The 23,686-nt window shown below is 44.3% G+C and overlaps 1 protein-coding gene across 7 annotated transcripts in view; it reads left to right on the top strand.

The window, feature by feature from the left end:
* Positions 1-23,686, top strand: part of DENND1B (DENN domain containing 1B) — a 268,899-nt gene that overhangs the window by 194 nt on the left and 245,019 nt on the right. For 4 of the 7 annotated variants that reach the window (XM_061383690.1, XM_061383693.1, XM_061383688.1 and 1 more), the window contains exons 1-2: positions 17-122; positions 2,275-2,339. In XM_061383690.1, coding sequence (XP_061239674.1) covers positions 106-122; positions 2,275-2,339 — 82 coding nt within the window. In that variant the 5' untranslated portion in view covers positions 17-105. Of the gene's footprint in view, positions 1-16; positions 123-2,274; positions 2,340-23,686 lie in introns of those variants that run through there. The other 3 variants (XM_061383691.1, XM_061383694.1, XM_061383692.1) reach the window with 2 other exon arrangements.

Raw genomic sequence — 23,686 nt, 5'->3', positions numbered from 1 at the left:
GAGGCGCGGGGCGGGGCGCGGCCTCTCCGCCGGGCCGGGCCGCCGCGCTGCGCGCAGCCGTTCCCGCGGCGGCCGGCGGGCGGGCGCGCCCCGCGACATGTAGCCATGGACTGCAGGACCAAGTGAGTGCGCGCGGGGGCGAGCGGGGGGCCCCTCCGCGGACCCCGGCCCCCCAACCCCGGCTCCCCTGGGCGGCCTAGGCCGCGGGCCTGCGGGCGGCGGGGGGCGCGCGGCCCGGGCGGAGGCCTGGGCGCCGGCGCGGCGCTGAGGGTCCCGGGCGGCAGGCGGACGTGAGGCCGGTTCCCCCCGCCGCGCGCCGGGCGGGCAGGCGGCTCGGGCGTGACTGCCCTCCCGGCGCGCTTCCAGGGTGTTTACCGGCGGCCCCGGGTCTCCCTCCTCCGGCCCCTTCTCAGGGCAGAAAGGTGCCCCGGGCGTGGAATACCGGCGCCGGCAGAAGGGGCTCGCGGAGGGCGTGTTTTCCGTGTGGTCAGCAGCACCCTTGGGTGCCCCTTGGGCTTTTCTTCAGGACCTTGAGCAAGCAAAAAGCCATCTGAACAGTGTGGTGGTGTTCTTTCAGTTATCTTAGGGGCAGGAGTTTTATGTTTTCCTCCGGAAACTTACTTTGCAAAAAATTCCTTCTTTCTTCCTTTGACACCCTCTTAAACCAACCCCCACCCCACCTACCCGAGTTCATGAATATCGTGTATATATTTCTTTTAGCGTTAAAAGCCTTTATCATTTCCCAGTGTTACAGAGTATTTTGTATTTACACTTAAGAGAGGTTCTAAAGACTTAGGAAAATAGGAAAATAATTTTCTTCAGTGTTTGATGTATTGGGGGAGGGTGCTAGGTATGGGACTTAAAAAAGTGTATCTTTTGACATTAACTGGATTAGGAGGGAGGCTCACCTGAGTTCAGATTATTCTCATTGAAGCAACTTAATAGTGGGACGGCTGAGGAATTTGCAGAGTAATTTATATGGCTTGCCAATTTCTCTGTTTCTAGATTCTTGTAATAAATTTTAAAAAATAGAGCGCTTGCTTAGAAGCCAACATAGCTGTTAGTTTCTTGAAGGAAATGCATGATTAAAAACAGCCAGTGCACAGACAACCAAGGACTCCAGTGGCAGAAATAATAAATACATTAACACTTTGGTCACATGGAGTTTGTGGTGTCAGATGTTGCTTGATCTTTTATCTTCTGGCAGAAAGAGATTAAAACAGAACTGTGTTAAAAAGAACACAGTGTTTCTAAAGAAGATGTCTCAGTAGATTTCCATTCACTTCTTGAAATTAACAAAGTATACCTTGAATGTGTGAGCATTTAGTGAATGTTGGTAACTTCTGAATGAAGCAAAACCTTACTGTTCTTAGTGATCAACTCCAATATTGAAATAGGAGTCCAGTTTTCCCAGATAGTTGACGTTATCTTTTTGGGTTGGCCTCGGAGGCTATGTATAGTTTGGCACTTAAAGCGTGCTTCCCTACTGTAATTCTGTCTCAAGACAGTATACGCAAAGTTCCACTTTTAAGGACCATTATGAGTGTTTCATGGTGCTCTAGAACGTGGCAGCTGGAACCAGTCATTCCGTTGTGTCTATATTGCAAGTCCTTTGATAAAAGCCAGAGAACCTGCCATTAAACTCTGCTGGTGGGGAAAGGTAGCGCCTGTTAGGAACGTTCTGGCTTTTCAATTTTGGTTTGATAAGATAAAGGCAATGCTTTCTATTTATATAGCACTTAATACTTTATAAAGTACTTCCACATGTATTATGTGATTTGTAATCCTCACAGTTGTTCTGTGACCCTAACAAGGTACTTTCTAGGTGAGAAAGCAGACTGAGAAGTTAAATGTTTTCCCGAAGTCTCTGAACTGTTAGCCTCAGTGCGCTTAAGTTGCTGAACCAGGAAAACACTTTATTTCTTCTCCTTTGTGATCATGTAGTTTATTTTTGTTTAGTCGCTAAGTTGCATCCCACTCATTTGTGACCCCATGGACTGTAGCCCGCCAGGCTCGTCTGTCCATGGGATTTCCCAGGCAGAAATACTGGAGTAGGTTGCTATTTCCTTATCTGGGGGATCTTCCCGACCCAAGGATTGAACCTGGGTCTCACTTGAATTGGCAGGTGGCTTCTTGACCACAAAGCCACCTGGGAAGCCTGGTCATATCGTTACATGGAATCTATTGAGACAAAAACAAGATTAACTATTAGAATTAAGAGAATATAAACTTTGTCATAGGAAAGAAATACTAACAAAGTTCTTTTTCTTTCAGGGAAAATCCAGAAAGGACCTTTGACTTGGTATTGAAAGTGAAATGTCATGCCTCTGAAAATGAAGGTACGTGTGTTTTGCTAGTTCAGAAGAAACGCTTAGGGTGTAGACAGGTGGAATGCAGTGGTATCAGGACAGGACTTGTATTAAATATACCTTCTGTGTCTGGTGTCTCAAGTTCCAGTCGGAAAATAGAGGCTGAGTTTTAGCTCTAAGGTGGTAGGAATCAGGAATGCTATCTGTGTAGCTTAAATTTCAGGAGTGTGTTAGTGCCGTGTAACTCACAACTTTGTTGATGATGTTATTGTTACTTACGGGGATATTCTTCCATTCCTTCTTGAAAATTCAGCTCCTGTTTAAAACGCTGGTGAAAATTTTCTCACTGGTACAAGCAGGAGCCATACCAGTTCCCATCTCAAGTTCCCCAGACGTGGAATGTGGACTGGGCAGCCCTCTCTGCGGGCTTTACTCCGGGAGCCAGGGGCTTTCAGAGGGCGGTAAACGGCCCTGTGGCGTTACCTGGAAGGGGTTTCAGCTGTCAGTTGCTACATCATAATTTCCCGAGATGATGAGGACACCTCAGGATCATGCCTGTTGTTGGTTTCCTCCCTACTTTTGTGGGGGGTGTGTGTGTGTGCTGGGTGGTGGGGGAGGGCTGGTGGATGAGAGGAGGCGCTGTCTCTTCTTGCTCGTCTTCTCTGCCTTCTGTCCCTGTGTTGTGTCTTTCATGGATCTCTCCCGTGTATGACTTCACCACCTGTGTACTTAGACCCCAGATAGCATGATGATTCAGTGTGAGACTTTTGTCCAGACTGGTTGTCCACCCTTGAGGCTGGCTGGGAAGTCTCTCCACACTCGCAGCTCCCCAAATTGGCCGGCAATTACATGCTCCTAAGCAATCTGGAGTCACGCACCTTAAAATAGACGTGCCCAGCCCAGCTGCGGTAAGGTGGGCAGGGCTAATTTTAGGTAGGAAGGCAGGCCTGTTCCTGGCTCCAGTGGCCCTGCCTGCCCCACTCAGGCCTGCTTGAGCCACAGCTGTGGTCAGGTTTGTCCCCCAGGCAAGGAGAGATCCTAGGTTGTACGTGAGCTTTCTCCGGTTGAAGAGGTTATCTTTTGTTTTCCTGTGTGTATTAGTCTGCTTACGGTCTTTCCAGGTCCAAATACGTTCTCTTTGAAGAGTCCAATGGATACGTTTTTGTTTTTTTTTTTCAGCTCCAATTTAAATGTATTCTGTAGTGTATTTATGATAGGAATAAGTCTTCACAATATCTACCATAACATCAGCTAAGGTGTGTGAAATAATGCTGACCTGCCGTGTTTGTAGAACAGGCTAAATTCCTTTGGGCAGCGTGGGTTTCTCTGCCATTTTGAATGCATGCTGATTCCTGACGAAAGGATGGGCCTGCCTCGTGGAACACCAGCTCCATGCCTGTGTTGGGGGGGTCCCGAGTGGTCTACTCCTTACCTCCTCTCTCTGCCTTTATCTGTTTTTTTTAGGAGCTAGCCTTTTCAGTAGGCATCTTCTACTTCTGCCCTTCTTTTATTACCTTCTTGCTCTTTTGGTTTCGTTGTTTAAATCACTGCTCATCGGAAACATCTTTGTATTTTAACTGTTTATGTAGCACGATGAAGTTGAAAATATTATAAGTGGTTAAAATAAACATGTTTGGCTTCTCTGTAGGTTGCAGTTAATCTGTCCTACCCACGTATTCCATTAAAATAGCTCACTGGCAGCAAAGTCTAAAGATTTTTTTTAAAAAGCTAAACTTAATTATGTAAAAAGCATTAGCATCAGTTCTTTTTTGATTGTGACTTAAACACTGTGAACTTGACTAATATTTTAGGGTCTAAGAGTTACCCTTTTTGTGCTCTAAAAAGTAACACTACCAAATAACAAAAGTTTTATGTCAGATTGAGAGTTTGATGTTTATAAATGTTTTAAAAATAGTTTTCTGTCTTATTGATAATTATTGAAGGGCAAAATGTCCAGAAATTACTCCAGAAAGTTATTCGGATATTTTTATTTAACTGTCAGTGAGAGCTATGTATTTAATGAGTCTCATATGGGCATCAGTTTATTTAAAATAGAACACTTTTTTGCTAACATTTACATGAACATGGACGACATTCTTATGTTCTAATGGACATGTAAAACAAAATGTGTAAATTATGATGTTTTAGGGTACAACATGAAACCAATTTAAATAATAAGGAAACTTAATATTTCATAAAAGGAAGTTTAGAAGTAGGTCACCAGAGACCTCGGCTCTTTCTGCCTCTGGGCTCGCCACTCACAGGAGTGCAGCCACTGGGAGACTTAGGTTCCTTGTGGTGGTAGCGTGGCTCTCAGACAGGCAGGAACCCTGCTTCTTGTTTATAACTCTGGGGATGGCAGACACTGCCTTGTCATGGTCCTAATGGGGGTAGTTTCTTTCCCCACATCCCCAGAACGTTGGGTCCCAGTGGCCCAAGTGGGCTTGGGGCTGACCGATCCTAAAGTAGCCATCGGTGGGGGTAGGGGTGGAATGACAAGATCATCATGAATGACACACTAAACAACTAGCAGGGAAGAGGAGAATGGAAATCAATTAAAGTGCTCTTTGCCTTTCTTAAAACATTGGTTTATTTTTTGAATGAGTTGTTATTTCTCAGTATATTGGTGTATTTTTTGATGACTATCTATTTGATCCAGTAGGAAGTACGATGGTTAGGGTAAACTTGGTTTATGCTAAGATTGATAATTAAGGTATTTGGCATGTTTCTTGTTTACTTTTTAATAGAGAAGTTTTAACTTCCTTTATTTGTCCTGAATGATTTAGATCATAAATGTCTTCAGAGGCAGATCCTCGGTAACTAGGATGTAGGTAGAGATTTGAAGTGGCATCGTAGGGGACTTCCCTAGCAGTTCCTGTGGGTAAGACTCTGAGCTGATAGTGCAGGGGACACGGGTTTGATTCCTGGTTGGGGGGCTGAGATTCCCACATGTCTTGGGGCAGGACCAAGACAAATAAATACGTACTTTTTTGTTGTTGTTTTGTTGCTAAGTCACGTCCCACTCTTTGCGACCCTGTGGACTGTAGCCCACCAGGTCCCTCTGTCCATAGGATTTCTCAGGCAAGAGTACTGGAGCAGGCTGCCATTTCCTTCTCCAGGGGATCTTCCCAACCCAGGGATCAAACCATTGTCTCCTGCATTGGCAGGTGGATTCTTTGCTGCTGAGCCACCAGGGAAGCCCAGATAAATAAATAGTCTCAAAAAAAAAAAAAAAAAAAGAAATGGCATTGTTGAGATGTAGCTGATAACGGCTGGCCCTGGTGAGGGACAGTCTTCCTCTCACCTGTTTGGACTTGTTTCAAGGGCATTGCATGAGTTTTTGGAAAGCACCCGTCACATGTGACAGGGCGTTCAGTACTGCTGTGAGCAGGTCCGTGTGTCCCTGGTGCGTTCTCTTGTGTTGGAGGGTGGGTGCCGGGGGCGTCCGGCCAGTGGCCGGGGTGTCTCCGCGTGGCTGCTTTCTGGGCAGGGCAGCGCCTCTGGTAGCTTCTGCCCCACCCCCATAGAGCCAGGTGCTGGCATCTAGCTCTCGGTGCTCTTCCCATTAGACCTCCAAGCTGGCCGCCGTCATCACGCCTGTTCCACCGTCTTTTTCTCGCTTCCAGCCGTCAGGGAGGCTCAGCCAGCAGGAACGGGCTGCCTGCAGTTCTCACTGCGGAACTTACTGGAGGCTTGCTACCTCTGCTTTCCCCAGGAAGATTCAGGGAACTGAAGAGCGGCTCTTGCCGGAGGAGGGCGCGAGACGCCTCCTCCGGGGGTTTCCCTTTGGGCAGCGGCCCCACGCCCCTGCTTTCTGTTCTGTGCTCTTGGCCCCGCACCCACAGGGGCAGGAGCCGTGGCCCCTACTTGTGTGGCGCCTGAGTCACCGACAGCCAGTCCTGCATACTCGATAAAAAACCCCGCGGGCAGAGATGAAGTAACTTGCCCAGAGCAGCCTGGCTCCAGAGTCTCTATTTCAGTCTATTGGTTTTTAGTAGATTTGATCACATGTAGATATTTTAGAATCCGCCTGCAATGTGGGAGCCCTGGGTTCGACCCCTGGGTTGGGAAGATGCCCTGTGCAAGGGCATGGCAACCCACTCCGGTATTCTTGCTGGAGAATCCCGTGGACGGAGGAGCCCTGCGGGCTGCAGTGCATGGGGTTGCAAAAGAGTTGGACACAACTGAGTGACTAACACTTTCTCACTTCTCACTACGTATTTAAATCTAGTGTCCCTGTTGGCTCTCATGTGTAGTAGCTTCGCACAGGGAAGTCAGTTCAGTTTAGTTCAATCGCTCAGTCGTGTCCAACTCTTTGCAACCCCATGGACTGCAGTACACCAGGCCTCCCTGTCCATCTCCAGCTCCTGGAGCTTGCTCAAACTCATGTCCATTGAGTTGGTGATGCCATCCAACCATCTCATCCTCTGTCGTCCCCTTCTCTTCCCGCCTTCAATCTTTCCCAGCATCAGGGTCTTTTCAAATGGGTCAGTTCTTCACATCAGGTGGCCAAAGGATTGGAGTTTCAGCTTCAGCATTAGTCCTTCCAATGAATATTCAGGACTGATTTCCTTTAAGATGGACTGGTTGGGTCTCCTTGCAGTCCAAGGGACTCTCAAGAGTCTTCTCCAACACCATACTTCAAAAGCATCAACTCTTTGGCACTCAGCTTTCTTTATAGTCCAACTCTCACATCCATACATGACTACTGGGAAAACCATAGCCTTGACTGGACGGACCTTTGTTGGCACAGTAATGTCTCTGCTTTTGAATATGCTATCTAGGCTGGTCATAACTTTCCTTCCAAGGAGTAAGCATCTTTTAATTTCATGGCTGCAATCACCATCTGCAGTGATTTTGGAGCCCAGAAAAATAAAGTCTGTTTCCGTTGTTTCCCCGTCTGTTTGCCATGAAGTGATGGGACCAGATGCCATGATCTTAGTTTTCTGAATGTTGAGTTTTAAGCAAGTTTTCCCCTCTTCTCTTTCACTGTCAAGAGGCTCTTTAGTTCTGGAGTATAAACTGTGTGGCACAGGTACTTTTTTTAAGCAGGAATACAGTGTCTTCTGGGAAGTTAATGAATGAGGTGTGACTCCACAATGCTTACTGAGCCTTGCCCTTGTGGTATTCACACTGCACCACTCTTAGGATTTCCATGTCCATGTTTAGTGAATCTTTGCGCTAACATTTTTATTTATTGGTGGTTTTCCGTGCATCTTTTAGCAGACCTTGTCTTCTTTATGCCATTCTCTTTAGCCAGAGAGAGTAACTTCTCTTAGGAGCAGATCCCACCTTGCCACCAACTTTCCACTTTTATCAGTTTCTCCAGCCCAGTCAGTATCAGATGCTCCGTCCTTTGATCTCCAGCTCATGTGAATAGTCCTAACTGTCTCCTGTTTTTAAAATCACAACCATAGGCCAAAGAATCCTGACTGTGTCCTGCTGAGCTCCCTTTTGCATTTGATAGGTTTTTGCCTTGAGGGATACTGTTTACACAGATTCATAACATTTTGCTTCTGCCTTCAGGTACATCTGTTCTTCGGGTACATCTAAGATAGTAATGCAGAGACACGCAGACAGGTCTTAGCGTCTGCTTGCCCTGCTCCGAGTGACCTCTTCGAGTACCAGCCGAGTGACCCAGCGACTGTATTCTTAAGGAACAGTGTAGTGCAGCCGCTGGCGTGTTTAGCATTTACAGAATGCACAACAGAAAGTGGTCTGAGCGCAGTGTCTGACTGTTGGTCAGATTAATGTTGGTCCAGTGAGTGCACAGAGGCCGCGCTTGTGGACGTGACCCTCAGTGCGTGCTGGCTGGTGGGCAGCAGCGAGGACGTTATTAATTTTTAGATTCATGTAGTTATTTTTGGCCGCCCTGGGTCTCTGTTGCTGCGAGTGGGCTTCCTCTCGTTGTGACGCGCGGGGGCTACTCTCTGGCGGCCGCTCGCCGTGGTGGCCTCTCGTTGTGACGCACGGGTCTCGGGTGTGCGGACTTTAGGAGTTATGGTCCCCAGGCTCCAGAGCACAAGCTCAGCGATTGTGGTGCCCGGGCCTAGTTGCCCTGCAGCGTGTGGGATCTCCCTGGACCAGGGATCGAACCCCCGTCTCCTGCATCAGCAGGCAGACTCACCACTGAGCCACCAGGGTAGCCCTGCGGGGACATTACTAACCTGTCACCCTCTGCCTGGGGCGGGGCTGTTTGGGGTTCCTGTACTCAGGCACCCACCCCCCTCCCCGATTCAGGCCCTACATCCACTCTGCCCCTGCCTCCCATCACAGGATTTACTGGAACACGTGCCGTGTATGTGTGTTTGTGGAGGCCACCTTGAAGCCCATTGATACCCCTCCACACACGCTGAAAACCCCAGAAAACCCTGGCATTTAGAGAGTAGAACTTTGGTGAATCATACATAAGATGGTCTAGGAGATTTACATGTTGCCTGAAGTGGGGGGAAAACAAAATCTGTGAGTAAAATGCAGTTACGATGCTTTTCTGCTCCAGCTTCGTGTTGGTTAAGGAATTCTTGAGTTTCTCTCACCCCAGGCGCACCAGGATGAATTAGAGCAAATCTTCAGTGAGAGCTCCGACAGCGTACCCCATGTTGGAGCAGAAAGCAGTGCTTGTTTTCTCATAGCTGCTAACCAGGGGCAGAGTTTCCTGTGGCTCTTCAGGGGCGCACCTCCGAGACAGACCCTTCGGTTCTACCTGGAACGTAGTTGAGAACAGTTGCACTTTTCTCTTTGGCTCTGAGATCACCCCCTCCTCCCCGCAGCTGCCTGGAGGGTAGGAAGCGAGTCATCTTCAGGGCTCAGCGTTTATCGATTCTCACTCTGATAGGGATGCTGCAGAGCTCGTTTTCTGATTGTAACTTGCCTCATTAGGTGCTTTTATTTATTCACATGTTGTTTAATTTTGCAGCTTTAATCAAAAGGATTATTACTCAGCGACTTCTTTTTATATCTTTTACTAATGTAGCTTCACTTCCACAAATTTCACCTGCTTGATAAAAGTTGTTACATTCTTAAAGAAGAAAAGGTTTTAATAGTAATACCTCAGTACGCTTCTCAATTTTCATTCTTTTTCTTTAAAAGCCATCTTAATACCTTAATAATGGTGCTTCAACAGTTGAACAAATGTTCACTGAACAGATCCTTGGGGTCAGACACTGTTTCAGGCTCTGGGTTCTCTGGGCACACTTCACCAGAGAACGTAGAATCAGGGACCTGGAAGTGTCCGTAAAGGGCATCACTTTAATGGCTTTTCTGACCCTGGGAGCTCTCCAGGTGTGTGCCTCGTCGTCGTGCTGCCCCGTGAGTGCACGGAGACCCTGGCCAGCTAGCCCGGCACAGCCCTCCCCTGCCCTACGGACCTGGCTCACCATTCCTCAAATCACAGTTGCTTTCAGTAGGTGGTGTTACTTAATGTATTTATCTGATGAAAGTAATTCACAGTGAGGTGTGAACACCTGATAGACAGCCCTCAGGGGAGCATTTTAATTTTAAAGAAAGCCGGGTACACCTGAATTAATTAGAATGATGCAAACTTGCTGTGGTGCAAAGATCTCTGAACTGAGGATCAAGTATACCTCTGTCGGTTGGGTTTTCTCATTTTCCCGGTTTATAGTGATACTCCGTTTGTAGTTTGTGGTTAACAGCTTTAATATGTGTGTAAGTATATTTAGAGTGAATTTCATGAAGACTTTTTTTTTTTTTTTTGGTTTGTAACTTCCCAGTTAATGAAATAAAGTGATGGCATGGTTACAGCACCTAATTTACCAATTTATTTTCTCTGATTAGGCCTCCAGTTAGATGTATTACAGAAATAGAAATAAAACTAATGTTTAACAGTGTGTCAGTAGCTGTGGAAAGAGTCTGCTGCTGTTGCTGCTTCTGAGTCGCTTCAGTCGTGTCCAACTCTGTGTGACCCCATAGACGGCAGCCAATGAGGCTCCCCCATCCCTGGGATTCTCCAGGCAAGAACACTGGAGTGGGTTGCCATTTCCTTCTCCAGTGCATGAAAGTGAAAAGTGAAAGTGAAGTCGCTCAGTCTTGTCCGACTCTTAGCGACCCCATGGACTGCGGCCCACCAGGCTCCTCCGTCCGTGGAATTTTCCAGGCAAGAGTGCTGGAGTGGGGTGCCATTGCCTTTTCTGGGAAAGAGTCTACATATCCTCTTTAGTACAGCCACATGAAGTGGGGATTGTTATTTTCATAAAGATGAGGATATGGAATCTCAGAAAGGTTAAGTAACACAGCTCCCAGAGGTGGGACTGCGACTTGAATCTGTTTCTGATTCTCGAACCATTAGGCTGTGCTGCCCCTAAAATAATCAGCATTTTCTAATAGCTTTGACCTTTTCTGCAGCAGTTTGAGAAAGCCGCCTGTTGAGAACATCCCCTATGCTAGGCTAGACCAGAGTTGTTGTGATACTACGTTAGCATCTTTTAACAGGGATCAGTCAAAAGACGAAAATGGCAAGAAGAGTGTGAATGTCAGAGGAGATTCTCAGTCTTCTTTCATTCATTGAGCGCGTGTTTCTGAGCGCCAGTTATGTGCCGAGCACAGAGGCAGAGCAGTTGAGAAGATGGCATTCTCACAGGATGTCAGTTTCAGGTCAGGGACTGTGGTGGTGTCAGGGCTGTGGTCTGCTCTGCAGTGTCCACGCCCAATGTGGGGAGGGCAGGTCCCTGAGCGCTGTGCAGTGGGGCTGGGGGGCCTGGGGGGTCCTCAGGTGATGGAGGGGAGACAGCCACATGTCTCATCAGCTCTCAGTTGGGTTCCAGGCAGTTATCTCGTTCCAAAGGTAGTTGTACTTCATATTCAGAATCTTGTGACTAATTAAGAGTAAAGAATATATTGCTTTTGGTCTAAATACTTGTGACTAAGGAAGCTGATTAAGAAGCAGTCTCTCAGCTATGGTGTCAACTGCCTAGGCACGGGCTTGTGGGGCTTAGTTTTGTTTACTCAGAGCCTGAAACAGTGTCTGACCCTAAATATCTGTTCAGTGATTATTTGTTCAACTGTTGAAGCACTATCATTAAGGTACTAAGATGGCTTTTAAAGAAAAAGAATGAAAACTGTGAAAGGTATTGAGAGGTATTACTATCAATATCTTATCTTCTTTAAGGATGTAACAACTTTATCAAGCAGGTGAAATTTGTGGAAGTGAAGCTACAGAAGTAAAAGATATAAAAAGAAGTCGCTGAGTAATTATCCTTTTGATATTTGCCTCATGGCAGTTATAGTCCACCTTGAACTTGGTCTTTGTTGCTCTCTGTGAACACTGGATTTTAGGTGTTTAAGGACAAGCCTGTCTTTGGATCTCTTGCAGATTTTTGGAAGTTGTCATCATACAGATGATGTTCAATAGTGGCGTGTTAAGTTATACTCTGTTATCACAGTGAAGTTAGTAAAAGGTTCTACTGTATTTCCAACATCTATTTTATATTTCTTAAATCTTAAAAAAATTTAATGTGTAGAGCTTTGAAAGGCTATTTTTTTTTTTAACCTTCACAAGCAATATGTGCTTTATTTAAATTTTTTTTTTTTTGTAGAACTGTTGATAAACCACAAACTCTGTCTTAGTAGGCAGAACTGGTAAAGATCAGGTGGAGCCTTTTCCTCTTTCAGTTCCTTCTTATTTATCATTTGAATCTGAAAATAAAGCATAGAGCTATCAGTTTAGTACATCTGATGGTCTTCTGCAGGCGTGTATGCGTCCAGAAATTAGTCATTTCAGAAATAATTTTGTCTTGGTTGGGTAGCAAAGCTGCACCAGCATAAAGATATGTTTAGTGTTCATGATCATTAATGAAAATTAACCAGTCCTTTAAAATGTTGTCCCTTGAGTAGTGGTAAAATTTAGACTTTTTATTAATTTCAATTAAAAATTATTTGAAACAGCATGAATTTGTGCAGAAAACATTGGCTAAAATGAAACACAGTGAGTTCAGAAGTGTGTTAATGTCCTCAAGGTCTGCACATTAAAAATACATGGACGTGGTTCAGGAAGAATTATGAAGTTTTGTTTTTTTTGAGATTCCAGTGTGTCTTGGATATGTTTGGAAGAGGAAGTCATGTGATATTTGGGGAATCTTTTTCAAGGTCTTGGTCATTGTTAGTCTTTTATATAAATTAAAATGGTATTTTCTATTTAATATAAACAATGAGTTTATTTTTAGAAAATATTTCTTTTCCCCTTTTTATTGTGTTCTTATTACTAGAGAGGACATGAGAACTAAGTTCTGGTGTTGTTTTGCTGTGCAGTGTGTGATTTTGATGACAAGTATCTGCAGAAAATTTTGTTGAAAATAAGGGACAACACAAGTTCATCAAGGTTATGTATTGGTTGTGTTTACTGTGTACAGGTTTTGACATGTCACACAGGACATTTTAAGCCAAAAACCACATACGAAAATACTAGTTTCCAAGTTTTCAGTGGTTACTATTGTGTTTTTTCATAACAATGTTTATTTCAAAAGGTGGAAGCATTAAACTGGAATACGAGTTGAAAGCCAGCATTTTAATTTGTAAATATGTATTGATAATTTGATAGCTTGACAGTTGAGGATGTAAATGAGTGATCTGTGGTACAATACTTTGTACCTGGCACTGTTCTGCATTGGTCATTGAGGCTGGTGTAGCTATCTAGAATTCTTTATAAGGCCATTATAAAATCCACTTCCTTAGAGTTTACTCAGTTTGGGGATTCATAGAATCTCTTGGTAAGTTTTTGATTTATTTCCCTCAGGTATGATTGAAATTGACGTAATCATTTTGTGTTTGGTAAGCATGGGAAGAAGATGGAGGTGCCCTTCATGTTAACTTTTCTGCCTTAAACCTTGTATCATAACACCACTACTTGACTTGTAGTTTCTTCAAATGGTGGCCAGAGTATTGGCAATGAGGTCACTGAACACCAGAAATGCCTTCTGAGTCATCACAGCAAGACCAAGTTACATTTACCATGGTTTAGAGCTTACATCTTCATGGTATTGTAATTCTTTGAAATGTATGGTTTGTATTGTACTTAATATGTTTGACAGATTTAACCTACACATCTTGTTGTTCAGTCACTGTCATGTCTGACTTTTTACAACCCCATGGACTGCAGCACACCAGGCTCTTCTGTCTTCCACCATCTCCCAGCGTTTGCTCAAACTCATGTCCATTGAGTCGGTGATGCCATCCAACCATCTCATCCTCTGTCACCCCCTTCTCCCTCCTGCCCTCAATCTTTGCCAGCATCCGGGTCTTTTCCAGGGAGTCAGCTCTGAAATACGTATGATTTGCACTTACTTTAGAATATAATTTGAAGTACAACTAGAATTTGCCTTTTTTAAGGTATGGCTGAATTTAATTTGGTCAAAACACAAGAATTATTCATTTACTGTTGTTACGGGACCTAGCGATTCTTATTCTGAGTTGCAGCCCTTAATTTAAAAGCTGGGGCTGGGGAGAGTGGACGGCGGGTACTCTTGCTCAGTCTCTGCGTTGGAGGAGGTGATGAGTAAGGTGGAGCTCCGTGGTCTTGGAGCGCTGTCTTCCTCCCACGCAGATGTCCACGGCCCAGAGGGCAGGGGTGTCAAAGCTTCTGCAGCCAGAGGACGGGCCAGAGGCCCTGTTCCTGCTTCTGGGTCTTTAGTAACTGGGGCCAGTGAGGCCTGCGGGTTGCCTCTACCGCCTGCTGCCATCTGCACGGAGGTGTTAAATCCTGGAATTTGTATTTACCTCTTTCACTTTTGCTTTTTGCTGTACTAGGTGTTTATTCTTTCATTTATGAGACATTTAATATTTTTATATTCTTTGGACTGTGTTAATTCTTCAGTTTGTAATTTTACTTTTAATCGTACTTTGCTTTTTTATTATTTTGTGTTGATTTATTTGGTTTTTAAAAAGTCTTTATTCCTTTTATTGTTTAAAAAAATCATTTCATGAAATACTTTTTGTTTGAAAAAAGTTTTGATCTTTTTGGGCACCACCCCAAAGGGCAGGGTGCCCTTTGGGCATCTGTTTCTTTTTCTAGTGGAGAGACGAGGGAAGCTCTTAGAGGAGTGAATATTGTTATTGTATTTCTTTAACCAGATTACTTCTTTCTTTCTTTGATTGGAAAATAAAAATAGCATAATATAGGGTAGGGTTTTCTTTTTCCTCCGGTTTTGCTGGGATATGATGGAGACACAGCACTGTACGGGTTTGGGCTGTGCAGCATAGTGATACGACTACGTACGTCGTGAAGTGACTGCCCCCGGTTTCGTGAACAGCTGTCAGCTCCTATACGTGAAAATTAAAGAAGGAAAAAGACGTTTTTCCCTTGTGATGAAAACTCTCAGGATTTACTCTCAGCAGCTTTACAACATGCAGCTGTGTGAGTGGACTTGATCGCGTCGTATGTTACGTCCCCAGCACTGACTGAGTTTTTAACTGGGGTTTTATACCTTTTGACCGTCTTTATCCCATTCTCTCTTCCCCCACTCCCTCTGGTAACCACAGTCTGATCTCTCTCTCTCTTTTTTAAAAAAATGAATTTGTTTATTTTTGAAGTGTAATTGACCTCTAACACTGTGTTAGTTTCTGTTACACACAGTAGTGATTTGTTATTTCTGTACATTTCAGAATCGTCACCGGGATGAATCAGTTATAATGTCACCTATAAAGGCATCACCTGGTTATTGACTATGTTCCCCACGTACCTGTGGGTTCCCATGGGTACATTTCATACCCACGACACACTTGTACTGTAGCTGGAAGTTCGTACCTCCTTAATCTCCCTCCCTTAACCACCTGGGTCTTACCACTCACCTCCCCCACTACACGTGTTCTCTGTAACTCAGGTTGTCGTGTTCATTTGTGTTTTAGATCCCACCTGTAGGTGAAATCGTACAGTACTTGTCTCTCTGAGTGTTTTCACTTAGCAGTAATACTCTCTAGCTCCATGCGTGTTGTCACAGATGACGAGATAGTATTCTTTTTTGTGGCTGAGCGGCCCAGGTTGGGGGTGTGTGTGTGTGTGTCTGTCTGTGAACACTTTCATCTGTTGATGGGCACTTGGGTTGCTTCTGTATCTTGGCTATTGTAAATAATGCTGCAGTGAACACAGAGGCGCGTGTAACTTTTCTAATTAGTGTCTTTGTTTTCTTCCTACGGTAGTTCGAGCTTTAATTTTTCGAGGCACCTCCATACTGTTTCCCAGACTGGCTGCGCCAGTTTACATTTCCATCAATGGTGCATGAGGGGCAGGTGGTGAATATCATGAAAGGTGATTTCAGAAACTCTCAGCATACACACTCTAAATAAAACTGATGCTTACTCTTTGATTGAATGTGAGTAGCCAGTTGTATCTCTGTCTCAAGGTAAGTAGGGGTAAATGGGTTTGATGACATGATTTTCTAAAAACCTAAAGTCTGGAATCCTTCTATGGATAGAACAGAATAAAACCTCACAGACTCTGTGATGCAGTGGAGAGACAGAGGACAAGGGTGGAACATGCTTTTGGTCCTGGCTTGGCTGTTGATTACCTTCATAACTTGGTAGAGTTGTTTAGCGTCGGTTGATTTCACTCTTCATAGTTATAAGACGTTTGCACTTTGTATCTCAAGAATCGTTATGAGCGTCCGATAGAAAACGGCATGAAAGTGCTTTGTAAACTTTGGCTGTAAGTCACTCTTGGTTCTGTATCGTGTTCGTGAAGTCTTTGAAAAAAGGTGTGATCACTTCAGTAGAAATCAGACGTCCGTGATGAACTTCCCTCCTATTTTGATGCGTGTGATCTGTGTGGAAGAAAGGAATGTGAGAGGAAGGTGGTAGGGAAGCCTCCCGGGCCCCCACTGCGCGAGGGTCAGGTGCCCGGAGGATGGAAGGTGCTAGAGTGTTTTGGGTCGCCGAGTTAGTTTCACTTTGAAGATGATGCTTGGTGGAGAATACAGATTCAGCACTGAGTCTGGCGGTCCTGTAAAGGCTTGGTGGCACCCACAGACACTGAGCAGGCCTTGCAAGTTACAATGAGACTGTTCTTTACACACCTTTCTTCCAGCTTTTTTTTTTTTTTTTAACATTCACTAATTTAAACAGGAAAGTAAGGATTCTATATATGTGTAAAATTTTTGAACTTCTGAGAGTTAATATTGACAGACTAGAAGCTGATTAGAATGGGACTAAACTAAGGGCCCACGTCTCTGAATTTCTGATGATGAGGTGAGATTCAGTTCAGTTCAGTTGCTCAGTCGTGTCTGACTCTTTGCGACCCCATGAATTACAGCACGCCAGGCCACCCTGTCCATCACCAACTCCCGGAGTTTACCCAAACTCATGTCCATCGAGTCGGTGATGCCATCCAGCCATCTCATCCTCTGTTGTCCCCTTCTCCTCCTGCCCCCAATCCCTCCCAGCATCAGGGTCTTTTCCAGTGAATCAGCTCTTCGCATCAGGTGGCCAAAGTATTGGAGTTTCAGCTTCAACATCAGTCCTTCCAATGAATACCCAGGACTGATCTCCTTTAGGATGGACTGGTTGGATCTCCTTGCAGTCCAAGGGACTCTCAAAGAGTCTTCTACAGCACCACAGTTGAAAAGCATCAGTTCTTCGGCGCTCAGCTTTCTTCACAGTCCAACTCTCACATCCATACATGACAGGGTAATACTATGTGACTGTGTGGGTCTTAGTGGACGTGCCATTGGTAGGGGCATGGTGCGGTTGGTTATGAGTTCTGAGTACACTGATAATAAGCACTGCAGTGTGCGAGTGGCTGAGGTTTATAGCGAATCCAAGGCCACCCCAGTAATGCCATCACTCTTACTCATTTGCGTGCCTGTTTAACTTTCTGGAGTGAGTGCTGAAGAATCTGGAGTGAGTGCTGAAGGAGTGCACGGTACCACGTGTAAAGTAGGTAGCCAGTGCAGAGCTGCTGTGCAGCACAGGGAGCTCAGCTCGGTGCTCGGTGATGACCTAGAGGGTGCGATGGGGGAGTGGGCAGGAAGGAGGCTCAGGAGGGAGGGGATACGTGTGTACACCCAGCTGATTCCCTTCACTGTGCAGCAGAAACTCAGCGTTGTAAAGCAGTTATACTCCAGTAAAAAAAGGGCGAGTTGTGCATGTGATTGAGAACCACTGTGTCAGGATTTAAGTCTTGCAGTTAACTTTGAAGCAGAATTCTGTTAAATCATTGATATCAATCTCTTTTTAAAGGTGTTTTCATAAAGTTTATGAGTTTATATTTTCTAAGCAAATTTTATTTAAGAGCATTCAGTATGTTCCTGAGTTCTCAGTAGCAGTGTTCTCAGCCTTGTTCGTGTCATGACACAGAGATGACAGTATTTATATGGATGTCTGGGCAAACAGACTTTATCGTTGGTGAGTGGTCAGTGGGGCCCCCGGGGTTGAGGGATCATTTTATTTTCGGTCTTCTTAACCATGAGAGGTACACAGAGGAGGGGTGTTATCTCTGTGGTTTCTTTGGTGAGAAGAGAATCTGCTCTTTTAATTCACTGTTTTCATTCACTGCTGTTTTATGCTAGCTAGGATGGCAGGACTCTGAAGTTAGATTGGATTTAGAAGAACTTGGGAGTTCTAGCTTTTTGGTATTACTGGTAAACCCTCTGAGCCTGTTTGTTTGTCTTTAAAATGACAGCAGTAACCACCTTTCTCTTTCTACCATAAAGCTGTGATGGCCAAGAGAGAGAATCAAATATGTCAATATGTTTTTAAACAATGGTTATTTTTGTTGTAGTTTAAGCAAAATGTATATACCTTTCTTAATTCATAAGAAATAATAATTAGATGCTTTTGTTTGATATGTATATAGTATGTGTATATATTACGTATTTAATGTATATTGACATAGTGTCCATCAGTGAAACCTTTTGACTCCAGAGCTGAGAGTGATTTCACAATGACTATGATAATATGAGGATTAATGAGGGATGAGTGTATTTCTTTGCATTTCAGGCTACAGCCTAGAATACACTTCTGATAGTAATTCTAATTATGGCTTTTGGTAAATATTATAAACAACTTTCATATTCATCTATTTTTAATGAATTTTTAAAAAGGTATAATGAATAAAATTCAGAATTAGTTGGATGGCATCACCGACTCAATGGACATGAGTTTGAACAAACTCCAGGATATAGTGAAGGACAGGGAAGCCTGGCATGCTGCAGGCCATGGGGTCCCAAAGAGTCAGACACAACTTAGTGATTTAACAACACCAACTGATAGTCTGTATATTCATACTATTTTTCTCCTAAGTAATAAAGCTAAGCTAAATGTCTAACGGCTTTATTCTGGTGGCCGGAAAAGCACCCGGGAATAACCAGCCTCTGGCCTTGCAGACTAAGATCACAAAGTAGTGGGTGGACTCGTTATTCTGTCCGTCACAGTTGACTAGTCAAAATATTCTCCCCCATCTTGTTGGACTCTGTATTCAGGATCTGCTTGGCCTTTCGATCGAGGAGCTAGTCAGATACTGTTGCAGAAGTGAGGCTTCTCTTTTATCTCCCATCGCCACCGGAGCTGAGGGAGCCTCCTGCTTGCTGGCCCAGGCTGCCATCTGAGCCTGTGACTGGTGGGTGGGGCATCTTGTCCAGCCAAGCAGCTGGCAGTCTCCATTGTTAACTGCAGTCTTTCTCAAACTGGGGCCTGTAGGTTCTCATGTTTAGGAGACCCTGATCTCCACAATAAGCTCTCAGCCTTAAGCCTCATGTTCTGGATCCTCTGTGACCTGGGCTCAGATGACCGTTTTAGGCTTGACTTTCCAGCCCACATGGCTTACCATGCAGACACATCTTAGGTGGCACTCAGACGCTTCCTGTCTGTGGAGCGCTGTTCCCTTCTGTGTCTGTATACCATCTCTCCAGAGTGCTGTCTCCTTCTACTTCTGTGTACAGACTCCTCAGTGTCCTCAGGGGACTGCTTCCAGGACCCATGGTGGATACCAGAATTTAGGGATGCTCAGGTCCATGACTGACCCTCTGTATCCCTGGATTCCACATCCGCAAATATGGAGGACCAGTTGTACATGTATTGAAAAAGATGCAGGTGTAAGTGACTGCACGCATGGACCAGTGCATTTCACACCTGAGTTGTTCCGGGTCAGTGAAGTCTACTTGTATCTATCCTTAAAGCTCAGCTCGCAGTGATAGTGTCAGTCACCCCTAAATGCACGTTAGTGTATCAAACCTGTCATCAAGTTACACGTTTGTTTTAATGGCAATCATTTAAAAAGGTTTTTAAGTAACAGTCTTTTATAGCGGAAAAAAATAAACACAAATGATAAAAATTTTTATTACATAAAAGGGAATACAGAAAAGAGTCTCTCCCCACCTCAGATTCAGAGTGCCTTAGCACCCCTTCCTAGAGAAGTAGGTGGCCGTTTCTCTTCCATCTGTTCAGAGAATTTGAGTGCATTTGCCAGCAAATGTATGTAAGTGTTTCCTTGCACACATACTGGTGCATTCCATGCAGGTTGTTATCTCTATTTTATTTAGTTTGCAGATTCTTCTACTTCGGCACACAGGGCTCTGGCTAACTGCTGTGCAGAGCAGTCCCCCTGTGACCGTATCGTGAGCTGGTTCCACTGGACAGTTTCTCCCGAAGATTTTCTGTGAATAACTAGGATAGCTTTACCATCTCTAAGTTAATGTTGTTGTAAGTGAGGCATTCAAGTTATTGAAGGCTTTTATTTTCACTTTTTCCTCGCATTTGTTATTAATGCTGTCAGTTCTATAACGTGGAAATATTTAAGCTTGCTTTAATGAATAAAGGCTTTCCTGGTGGCTCAGATGGTAAAGAATCTGTCTGCAATGCAGGAGACGTGGATTCAGTCCCTGGGTCAGGAAGATCCCCTGAGGAAGGGTATGCCAACCCACTCCAGTATTCTTGCCTGGAGAATTCCATGGACAGAGGAGTCTGGTGGGCTGTAGTACATGGGGTCACAAAGAGTCGGCACGACTGACCGATTAACTCTTTCATTTAATGAATGAAAAAATTTTCCTTGCCTCTTTATGTAATTTCTTTTCACCATGATATATATAAAGGCCTTTCCCCCTAACAACAAAGGTCCGTCTAGTCAAGGCTATGGTTTTTCCAGTGGTCATGTATGGATGTGAGAGTTGGACTATAAAGAAAGCTGAGCACCGAAGAATTTATGCTTTTGAACTGTGATGTTGGAGATTTTCGAGAGTCCCTTGGACTGCAAGGCGATCCAACCAGTCCATCCTAAAGGAGATCAGTCCTGGGTGTTCATTGGAAGGACTGATGTTGTAGCTGAAACTCCCAATACTTTGGCTACCTGATGTGAAGAGCTGACTCATTTGAAAAGACCCTGATGCTGGGAAAGATTGAAGGCAGGAGGAGAAGGGGATGGCAGAGGAAGAGATGGTTGGATGGCATCACTGACTCGATGAACATGGGTTTGGGTGGACTCCGGGAGTTGGTGATGGACAGGGAGGCCTGGAGTGCTACAGTTCATGGGGTGCAAAGAGTCGGACATGACTGAGCGACTGAACTGAACTTCCCCCTAAAATTACACTTAGAAAATATTATCCTTTCATTAATAGTATTGGTTTATTATAAAATGTGGAAAATCTTGTCTCAAAAATCGATTTGCGTCATCTACTGTCTTTGTGACTTTGGGTAGATTATCAATTTTTTATGTCTCTTTCCTTATCAGTAATATGGGTTTAATAAATGAATCCATTTTGTGTTATCACATGAGAAAATGTATATGGAAAAATTACAAATTGTAAGATTTTGTAGAAATGTTATAAGAAATTAAAATTAACTTACCATGTATGGATGTGAGAGTTGGACTGTGAAGAAGGCTGAGCGCCGAAGAATTGATGCTTTTGAACTGTGGTGTTGGAGAAGACTCTTGAGAGTCCCTTGGACTGCAAGGAGATCCAACCAGTCCATCCTGAAGGAGATCAGTCCTGGGTGTTCATTGGAAGGAATGATGCTAAAGCTGAAACTCCAGTACTTTGGCCACCTCATGGGAAGAGTTGACTCATTGGAAAAGACTCTGATCCTGGGAGGGATTGGGGGCAGGAGGAGAAGGGGACGACAGAGGATGAGATGGCTGGATGGCATCACTGACTCGATGGACGTGAGTCTGAGTGAACTCCGGGAGTTGGTGATGGACAGGGAGGCCTGGTGTGCTGCGATTCATGGGGTCGCAGAGAGTTGGACATGACTGAGCGACTGATCTGATCTGATCTGATCTGACCATCAAATAGATAAGATTTTTCTCAGCATTTGTCTAGGACAAGCCCCGAATATCTGTCAGCATGTTTTTTCTTCATTGTTCCATTGTTTGCAGTTATTTAGTTTTTACCTTAATGGCTAATACAGCCCTTAATGTTTCTCCCTGTCTTTTTCCCATGTGTTTTGGGAAATCAGTTGGTACTGCATTTAATTTTTTAGTAATGCCAGTTCTCTTCTGCCTTTGTGAACACAGCATGTTATTTTTAGTAAGAGAACCAATGTTGATTTCCTCAAGTGGGATAAGGGAAAAAAGCACATCTTCTGTGCTGAAAAGTCATAAACTCCGCTGATTGCATTTAGATTCCTCGGCGTTCTCTTTGCTCTTCATGTCCCTCCTTGCTTTGCCCTGTTGCCTGTCTTCCTTAGTTAATTCATTGTCCTTGCCCCGCCCCTTCCACCAGGCCTCGTGCCATCTCAGCGCCCTGCTTCCCCCACGTTGGACAGCGGAGGGTTTGTTGTAGAGAGCACCTCTTCTGTCCCACTTCCAGCCACCTTCACACTCCCGGTCATTTCCCTTTCCCAGAACCTGTCTTTAACAACCTGCTAGTTGGTTTCCCAAACATTCCAAGTATTCTGTTAAAACTTTTAATCTCTGTGACATACAACTGTTTGTTCACGGCTTGTTTGTCTACCCATTTATCCATCTGAACGTATAAAACGTCATCCCTTATGCTAAAAGGAATGCAGAGGTGATACTGGCCCAGCCATCAGGAATTTACAATCTAGTGAGAGAACGACATCAGGTTTATCGCATTTGTTAGGTTTTTGGACGCCTTCCAGCCCCATCTGTAACTGCTACTCACAGGAGAAGATTGAGCTCTTGAGAAGCCAATAATTACAGCTGGGTATGATGAAGTTTTGATTCTGTTTAATTTATTGAAGTGCCTGTGTTAATATCCTCTCTGAATGGGATTGCTTCTGATTTGAAGATTCATTTATTAATAAGGCTATGAGGAAGAGTTGTTCTGAATTAGTCAGTGAGAAGTCCTGGCTCACTGGTCTTTGGTTTGTCTAAGCATTTTCTTTTTAAAATTTATTGGTTTTTCAGTGTTGGGGAGCTCGCCAGGCTTTATAAAACTTACTGCACGGACCTTTTCTCCTTGTTTTAATTACTGCACTGGTGAAGTCTGTGTCAAGCAGATAGAGACAGCTATTATTTCCTGATGACTTCCTTTCCCTCTCAGTTCTGGCAGCGTTTCAACAGGAATCCAGCACTGACCAGGTGGTGCACAGAATGACAACTTATTTAATGGTTGCTATTTTATTTTCAGTGAAGTAGTATCTTGTAGCTAAATAATTTGCAGTTCCCCGGCCCAGTCGTCACGAGAGGCAGGGGGAATTCTGCTCCTTTCCCATGGTCTGTGTTGTGGCATCAAGTTGCAGCTGACAGAGCTCAGATTCAGGTGTGGTGACTCAGATTCAGGTGTGATGACTCAGATTCAGGTGTGGTGACTCAGATTCAGGTGTGGTGACTCAGCATCACGCTTATTCTTGGGCCACAGCTCTGTTCTTCTGCTGTGTGTCTCAGTTCTTACCACTGGATCTAAGTTTGTGCTGGTGCTCCAGTTCCTTCCTTGAATAAATGGTAAGCTTTTCAAAAGCAAGAAATAATGTCGCACGGCCTTTTGAATTGCATACGTCTAGCGTGGTGCTCTGTGTTCAGTAGGATTTAAATGAAGGTAGACTGGTCAGTGATGAGACTGCTTGCTTATAAGTGCAGGAGCCGGATACCACATTCATCTTACTCATTACAAGTATAAAGGATACTTACAGGGATCTCATATGTCAGGTACTTTAGATCTTAACATGTGGATAATGATCAAGTTTCATTCTCTGTTTGGCCAAGGCATAGCTTAAACTTATTTTGTCTTTCAGGCAGTCTAGTCAACTGTCAGTTTTTTTTTTTTTTTTTTTTTTGTAATGGAAATTTTTGTTAGTTTAAGCTTGTTTTCTTTTCTCGGTATCTCTATATATTTATTTATTCACATATTTCTCCTTACTGATTTTCTTCCCATTTAAAAAATCCTGATTTTTCTCCCTTTTCATCATTTTGGTGTCCTGAACCATTGTATGTTTCCTGATTTGCAGTTTGCTACAACTGCTGACATTCAGTAGTGGAAAGT

This window comes from Bos javanicus, chromosome 16, assembly GCF_032452875.1.
Source record: "Bos javanicus breed banteng chromosome 16, ARS-OSU_banteng_1.0, whole genome shotgun sequence".
Classification (NCBI taxonomy): domain Eukaryota; kingdom Metazoa; phylum Chordata; class Mammalia; order Artiodactyla; family Bovidae; genus Bos; species Bos javanicus.
This window is presented reverse-complemented; position numbering and strand designations above follow the sequence as displayed.